Source organism: Ochotona princeps, chromosome 7, assembly GCF_030435755.1.
Source record: "Ochotona princeps isolate mOchPri1 chromosome 7, mOchPri1.hap1, whole genome shotgun sequence".
In the NCBI taxonomy this organism is placed as follows: domain Eukaryota; kingdom Metazoa; phylum Chordata; class Mammalia; order Lagomorpha; family Ochotonidae; genus Ochotona; species Ochotona princeps.
The window spans coordinates 66,421,203-66,429,887 of record NC_080838.1 but is presented as its reverse complement, the minus strand read 5'-3'; the positions used below and the strand labels follow the sequence as shown (position 1 = coordinate 66,429,887).

General features: G+C 45.5%; 1 protein-coding gene across 1 annotated transcript; it reads right to left on the bottom strand.

Moving 5' to 3' along the window:
- Positions 1-669: 669 nt before the first annotated feature.
- On the bottom strand, positions 670-1,160 carry LOC101518177 (prefoldin subunit 6-like). Its single transcript, XM_036495113.2, has one exon. It carries the CDS (start codon positions 1,129-1,131, stop codon positions 742-744), a length of 390 nt encoding a protein of 129 aa, XP_036351006.2. The 5' UTR covers positions 1,132-1,160; the 3' UTR covers positions 670-741.
- Between the last annotated feature and the right edge of the window lie 7,525 nt (positions 1,161-8,685).

Here is an 8,685-nt window from a genome sequence, read left to right as displayed (position 1 = left end):
ATGTGTTCTCTCTTGGTGAATATTCCATATATACTTGAGAAGAATCTACATCCTGTACTGTTGCGCGCAGTGCTCTGTCCATGCCAATGAGGTCATGCTGGTTGATAGCATTCCCCAGTTTTTCATCCATACTGGTTCTATTCACAAAATCTTTTTAAAGATTTAGTTATTTTTATTGGAAAGGCTGATTTACAGAGAGAAGGACAGACAGAAAGATCTTCCATTTGTGTGCTCACTTCCAAAGTGGCTGTGGTGGCAGAAATTGAACCAATCCATAGTCAGGAGCTAGGAGCCTCTTCTGAGTCTCCCATGCCAGTACAGGGTCCCAAGGCTTTGGGCATTCTCTACTGCTTTCCCAGGCCACAAGCATGGAGCTGGATGGGAAGTGGAGCAGCTGGGACACAAAACAGAGCCCATATGGGATCCCGGTGCTCTCAAGGTAAGCCTGGTACTTTAGCCACTGAGCCATCACTTGGCCCTCAGTCCACAAATTTCAAGACAGGAGTATTAAGATACCTAGGTACCATTGTGTTTCTCATTACAGTTCTGTGGGCTTTTTCAGGTGTCTTGAACCTCTGTTATTAATTGTACTCACATTTAAGATTGTTGTACGTTCACTGCATAGACTAACGTTAACGCACACACCTTACAATGTGATTTTTTTTTTGGAGCCAGGCATTCTCACATTTTATTAGCTACTATAGTCCAGACCCTGGAGTTCCCCCACCCCACCCCGTGAGGTCAGGCCTTCCCAGGTGCCCCTTCCTTTGCTGCCTGGGCCTGCTGGAACTCCTGCTGCAGCTGGGCAAGGGTTTCCCTTTGCTGCTCCGACTGCCACTCCCGGTCCCGGAGCTGGGATTCGTATCGCTTAATTTCAGCTGTGATGTAGTCCAGCCTCTTGCCCACGGTGGCCCGCGCCTCTCCCAGCTCCTGCTTAACCAGCATGGGGCCCAGAAGTTTGAAGACCACGTTGGATCCATCCAGTAGAGCCAGTTCCTCCTTCACGATGTTGTTTTCTGTTAGCTGTGCTTCCAGCTTCTGTCTCCCTGACATGGATTTACTCAAATCCTTCTGTAGCTGTTGGTGCTTCTCCACTTCTCCCAGCAGCTGCTTCTGGATCAGCTCGGTCATGATGGGGAGGCAAGCCTGAGGGGGGCAGGAGCAGCCCTGGGTCTCACACACCCCCCCCCCCCCGGCAAGGTGCTGAGCCCTGTTTCCGATCTGGCCTAGGACGCACAGTCCTCTTGACAAGAGGCACTCCTTCGGGGTACCGCAGTGTCTCTGTCCGGGATGTCTAATCTATCCGACCCTGGGGGATGGAGGACGACGACAGATACAATCCCTCTTTAATCGAAGCTCACGTTCTCTACAAAGTGATCTTAAAGATGAAAGTCTTTAAGAAATGTCCCTTCATCACTGGCAATGGTCCTTATCCTGAAGGTCACTTTCACATGGCATCCTTTTCAACAATATTCTCACAGGATAGTCTATATCATTCTGTAAGTTCAAACTTAGTCTTTATATTAAGAATTTATTTATCAGGACCCGGCACAGTGGCCTGCCTAATCGCTAAAGTCCTCACCTTGAACGTCCCGGGATCCCATATGGGCGCTGTTTCTAATCCCGGTAGCTCCACTTCCCATCCAGCTCCCTGCTTGTGGCCTGGGAAAGCAAAGGATGGCCCAAAGCCTTAGGACCCTGCACCTGTGTGGGAGACCTGGAGGAGGTTCCTGGCTCCTGGCTTCGGATTGGCTCAGCTCCGGCCATTGTGGTCACTTGGGGAGTGAATCATTGGATGAAAGATCTTCCTCTCTGTCTCTCCTCCTCTCTCTCTGTCTGACTTTGTAAGAAAAATAAATAAATCTTTTTTAAAAAATAATTTGTTTCTTTTAGATATAGACTTTCTGACAGTCTCTGCTTTTTTTTTTAAGATGTATTTATTTTTATTGGAAAGGTAGATTTATAGCGAGAAGGAGAGACAGAGAGACAGAGCTTCCATCCATTGGTGTGCTTCCCAAGCGGCCAACATGGCTGGAGCTGAGTCAGTCCAAAGCCAGGAATTAATCATTTCATGTATGTTGTCCAGTTTGCTCTTTTTTCTTGCTTGAAATCTAATCAGCTACAAGGCGAGCTATCATGACCACAGAAGCTGTCAGACTTGTGTTTCCTTAAATAACACTACTGAACTCTTACTAACACATTGAGAGCTTTATCTGCATTTGTTAGCACTTTATCTGCATTTTATATAATCTCCATATAAACTCCACAAAGTAATTATTTGATTATCCTGGGCTGGTGCTTTTCTTATTATAAACATGCTGGGTTTGGAAGCAGAATATGCACCTGTTAATACATTATGAGCCAGGAACTGTAGCTGCTGGACACTGCCCAGTCAAGTATCCAATGGGTGTTTGGTGTAGCCATAAGAATCCACTTGGAATGTCTGTCTCCTGTGTCAGAGGGACTGGGTTGGAGTCCAGCTCCCTCCTAATGTACACCCTGACAGACGATGGGAAGTGGCTCAAGTATTTGGCTTCCCTGCCACCCAATCAGGACTGAGATTGGGTTCCAAGTTCCTGTTCTCGGCCTGGGCTAACCCAGTTATTACAGGCACTTGCGGAATGGACCAGTGGGTAGAAAATCTATTTCTGTCTCTCTCCTTTTCAAATAAGTGAAAAATAAGTATAAGTAAATGAATAAGCTATCTCCCATTTTCATACTAAATTTAAATTTTTGCTGATTAGAAAACAATGCAAACAAATTAAATGAAGTTTTTAAATATGAAAAAGGAGACAAAAGCTAAAGTTCATATATCTGCACTACCAAGAGGTGGCCACTTAACATATCCTTCTGTTTAAACAGAAATATATTATGTATAGATGCATGTGCAATTACTATATTTATCTATCCATATCAAGCTAACACATGAATATTTGCGTATATATTTTACTATGTTTGTATATGTATGTGAGAGAGTACTTTAAAAACATGGAACAAGTTTATTTTGCTGCAAAAACATTTTGACATTCATGCAGCTTTTTCATAATGCTCATTTTCCATGAACTTTTTGAAGATGCCTAGTGTGTGTGGATTTCAGTTTATTTGCCCAAAAATAAACTTTTCTTTTAAGCTCATGCACTTTATGAAGTACTTCCACACATATAGACAAGTAAACCTGACCTATATTATAGACAAAACTGGAATCCTAACACACATCTGCACATACATACATCTGCACAGTCTTTCTACTTAAGAATGCCCATGAGCACTTTGTACTAAAATTCATTGAGAACAGGAATATTTTAGTCTTACATATGGAAATTTTCAGCCATAGTTCTAGTTACCATAAAGAGTACCATAAAGAACCTTCACATGCACATCACTTAAAACCATTATTTTTCAATCCTTGGATATGATTAATACTTTTTTGTTTGTGTATTCTCACTTTGTTTAAACAGCAGAGACAGATCTTCTATCTGCTTGTTCACACCCCGAAATGTCCACAGAAACCTGAATGGGGCCACATCAAGACTAGTGACCTGGAACTCCTTGTCTTGGAAACACTGGGATCCCATATAGGCACCTGTTCGTGTCATGGCTGCTCCACTTCCCATCCAGCTCCCTGCCTGTGGCCTGGGAAAGCAATAGAGGATGGCCCAAAGCCTTGGGACCCTGCACCTGCATGGGAGACCCGGAAGAAGCTCCCAGCTCCTGACTTCGGATCGGCTCAGCCCCGGCTGTTGCGGCCATTAGGAAAGTGAACTGATGGATGGAGCTCTTTCCCTCTGTCTCTCCTTCTCTCTGTAAATCTGCCTTTCCAATGAAAATAAAATATTTTTCAAAAGTTCTGCATTTATGATTACTCATGTCATTTTCCATTATTGTAAAATGATGGGGAAAAATCCTTAAAGGTGACCTTCCTGCAAAGGCAAAAATTATTTTCCCAGGATACATTCAAGGAAATAGAATCACTTGATTTAAAAAGATGACTATTTTAAGTCTTTTTTTTTTTAAGATTTATTTATTTTTATTGAAAAGGCAGATTTACAGAGAGGAGAGAGAGAGAGGAAGATCTTCTGTCCGAGGATCCACTCCCCAAGTGGCCACAATGGCTGGAGCTGAGCCAATCCGAAGCCAGGAGCTGGAAACTTCTTCCAGGTCTCCCACACAGGTGCAGGGTCCCAAGGCTTTGGGCCATCCTTCACTGTTTTCCCAGGCCACAAGCAGGGAGCTGGATGGGAAGTGGAGCCGCCAGCGCCCATATGGGATCCTGGTGCATTCAAGGGGAGGACTTTCGCTGCTAGGCTACCACACTGGGCACAAATCTTTTGATACATATTGCCATAATGTTCATTAGAATTTTGTATTAATGTACCTTCTCTCCTTCCAATAGCTACTTATGACTGTGCTATTATGCTACTCTCAGCTAAGTACTAGGCCTTTGTTAAACAATGCAGTGTTCTTTAAATATGGAGGATTTTTTGCATTTTTAAATTTTACTTTTGATGATCTTTGCATAGTTGATTGGGGTGCAAAGACTCAAGGGCTAGATGAAAGTGGGTGAGGCCATTGTTTCCTCATTCTCTTTCTTCCTTCCTGTATCTGGGGAAATGGGGGAGATAAGGGGAGAAGCCCCACCCAGCCTCCCAACCATCCAAGGGTCCACAATGTGGGGCATGCTCACAGGGTCCTGCTCAAGTGGTTTTGATAGTTCAGCAGTTCTGAATTGCTGTTGACCCCACCACTCCAATCACTATGAAGTCTCTCCAGAATCCGCTGGCTGACATAGCCCACCGCATAATCTCTGTTGCCCAGATATTCACTGCCATCACTTGGCTGGGGTATTGTTCAATTCATTCTGTCTTCTGTCCTTTGCCACGGTACCAGGTGTCCTCTGCAGGCTCCAAGATACTGCCACATCCTCCATGTGCATCTGATATGTTGTCCACTGCTGCATCTAAGCCATTGAAGAGGCTCAGCTCTGACACGCACCCCATGGTCAGACCATGGAACCTATAATTCTCTCCATGGTTGGAGTTCTGAGTCCAGCGGTTCAGTTGGTGGTGGTGGTGGTGGGGGGGGGTGATTTGCCAAAGAAGCCTCATCTGAGCCAATCCCAGACCTGATTCTTGTGTGTGCTTGCCAGTATAGGGTCCAGCACTGTCCATAACCCCAATCAGTCTACCTACACATTGGTAGTTGCAATTGCTAGGTCAGTTCTATCTCCAGCCCTGTCTTCTATGCAAACCAATGGGTGTTACAACCCAACCTGATCCTGGCTGCCACACACTCGGCCCTTATGCAAACCAGTCAGAATGACCTGCAATAACCCCCACCAGGCCCACCCCTTGTTCTGGTTCCCACACTTGCCAGTATGTACAGCAGACTGGTCCAGTCTGTCCCACATCCCAATGAGCTCTCATACATGTCAATGGGTATTGAAACCTAATTCATCCCAACCAGTCCCACTATCCAGCCCACACACCTGCTGGCAGGTGCCACTCTCAGTCTAGCCATGCTTATCCCAGTCCTGGTTCTCATGTTCACCAATCAGAGTGGCTGCTCAAGAGGGAGATGCCCACTGTTTTCCTACTGAGTACACTCCCACTCCAGGATCATGTACTCTCCAGGTGGTTCTGCTATTTAGTCCAATAGAATTTGCCTCTTGTGCCAGCATCTGCCAGTTGATGCTGCGGCAAAGCCCAACCAACCCACACCCACTCTGGCTTATGCATGCACTAGAATGTACTGTCAGCCCAGCCTGGCTTTCCCCTGATTCAGCTTCATTGTAGGCCTTCAGGTGTTGCAGCCCTGCCCAGCCTGGACTGCCCCCAATCCTAGTGGGAGTAGTGGCCCAGTAGGGGAGCCCCCACAGTCTCTTCACTGGGTTTGCCCCATCCTCCCACCCCAGTCTCATGTGTGCTGTTTGGGCACTGCAACCCAGTCTGGCATGGCCTGCTTCACCTCAGCATTAGCCAGTGGGTGCTGTAGTCTGGCTGGACTCGGCCTGCCTCCAATTCCAGCTCATGCTGGTGGGGCCTATAGCCTAGTCCAGCCCTGCCAGCTCCCTGTCCCGGCCCTAATATGGACTGGCTGGTATTGTGGCCCGATCCAGTTCGACCCACAGTCCATTCTGGCTCTCAGATTTTCTAGCAGGTGATATGAACTGGCCCAGCCTGGCTTGTCCCAAATCTGAGCCAAATGGATGCCAATAGGTACCATATTCTGGCCTGGTCTGGGTTGCTCCCTGTCTTGATTCTTGCGCTCACCTGCAGGGACTGTGTCTCGACAGAGGAGTTCCCCAAGCTCCTCCATCAGGATCTCTCCCAATGCCAGATCTCGCACACTGATGGATCCATGGGTCAGCCCTACTTTAGTCCACCTCCTGTGCTACAGGAACAGTAGCCTTTCCTGACTGGCCCTCATCTGTTCTAGTTCTTACTGTTGGGTGCTACAGCCCAGCCAAGCCTGGTCCACACTCAGACACAGCTCACAAGTGGGTCCTCAGGGGCAAAGACCTAACCAAGCCTGTCCTACACCCACTCTGGTTCTCAGAGGTAACAGTGGGTGCTGGAGTCTAGCCCAGTCTGGTACATCCCACATCCAGCCCACAAACCTACCTAGGGACACTGCAGTCATTTCCAGACCAGACAGCAGCCCCCCACTAGGCCTTTGTTAAATAATGTGGTGATCTTTAAATATGTTTTTAAAATGATTTATTTGAAAAGCAGAGGGACAGAGACAGAGATTCTCCATCTGCCAGTTAATTTCCCAGGTGCCCACAACCAGCTGGAGCTGGGCCAGGCTGAAGCCAGGGGCCAGGAACACCATCCAGGTCTCCCACATGGGTGGCAGGGATCCACTCACTACAGCCATCACCTGCTGTCTCCCAGAACCTGCCATGCAGGGAGAAGGGCCACAACCAGGTGCTTGGATACAGGATGCAAACTTCCCAAGTGACTTCCTAACTACTGTACTTAATGCCCTTCCAAGTATTCTTTTTTAAATGTACATTTGTATGTTTAAGTTAGTATTCTTTCTCCTTCACTGCCTGTCTTCCTTCCTCAAATTAGTTCTCAACAGAGTCTGGTTTTCCCATCAGTATGATGTCTTAAGGGTTGCCAAAAAAAAAAAAAAAAAAAGACTAGAGAACACATTCTTTGTTCTTATGCACTTCCTTTATCAAAACATACATGATGCTACGTAGCCCATGTGTGTGGTTCTGATGCTTGGCATTGGTCCCCACTTGGCAAAAAGCAATAATTTTCATTTTGGCAGCAATGCAAGACGGCTGATGAGCCACAGCTCCTGGCAGAAGTAACATCGGCCACCTGTCTGGAACTAGACGGAGTCTTTGAGTCCTCTCTAATGCCATGCCAAGATTCGCAGGAACTTTTCTGTTTTCTCAGCCTGCATCCAGACCTGTAAATTCAGGCATCAGGAAGCAGTCCCGATGCAGCTCATGTTTCAATGAGCAGAGAGATTCCAGACATAGAACAGCACCAAAATCAAAGCAAATGTGAAGAACATCCCAGTAAAAGGACAACAGAAGACTAAATCAATAAACAACCCATTGCTAAAATGGCAGGACCAAAGTACCATCCATACATAGTAACCCTGAATGTAAATGGCTTAAGCTCAATCAAATGTCATAGATTAGTAGACTGAATTAAGAAACAAAACCTATCTGTCACCTACAGGAGACACATTTCACCAACAAAAATTAGTGGAAACTGTATCTCATGGATTTTGATTTTTTTTGGTAGTTTCATCTCTTCAAATCACTTTCTTCTGATTAAATCATTCAGTGACTCATAGATCACACAGTAGCATCATTTTCATCAAGAAGGGTCTTGATTTTCTTTTTCCTTTCTTCAGTGTCACATTAGTCATTCAGTAGCATGTTATTTAACTTCATGATGTTGCTAATTTCTTTTTTCTTACTGTTGTTGATTTTGTTTTATAGCTTTTCATTTAAGGGGATGTATAGTAGTTGTGTAATGGAGACTGTCATATCTAGTAACATGTTATTAAACCTCATGGCACTGTAAATTTCCATGTTTCTTCCTATTATTGATTTTGTATTGTGGCTTTTCATTTAAGGGGATGTACAGTAACTGTGAAATGGAGACTAACATATCCAGATGTGAGGATGCAATGCAGTATGCATCTCTGCTTCCAGACTAAAGATGAACTCCTAATGAAACTGTTAACTATATGACAATAAGATGCTGGACTCTCTGCCATTGTCCATGCCCGCAATAATGGACATATGACTGTGTATGAAGAACTATAGTTTAGTAATGATATAAGGGAACTCGGTGGGGGGGGGGGACTTGGGGAGGAGATAAGGGAAATCCCAGGGGCCTATGGAATTGTATCATAAAATAAGAATAATAATAAAGATTAAAAAAAAGAACAGAGAGTCCCTGACAGTCAAAAGTAGACCTGCACCAGAAACCGGTGTCCACAGAGTTAAGGAACAAGAAAGGGGTGGGCATCTGGCTCCATGGTTGAATTGTTGCTTGGTACACCTGCATCGATAGTGCAGTGCCTGAGTTCGAATCCCAGCCCTGTTGCCTTCTGAACTTCTTGTTAATGTGCACCCAGGGTGACAGTGGCAGTAGTTTAAGTACTTGGGTCCCTGCCACTGAAGCAGGACACCCGGATGAGGTTCCTGGCTCC

Coding starts and splice junctions, on each gene's coding strand:
- LOC101518177 (XM_036495113.2), bottom strand. CDS start 1,131: ATGACCGAGCTGATCCAGAAGCAGCTGCTGGGAGAAGTGGAGAAGCAC.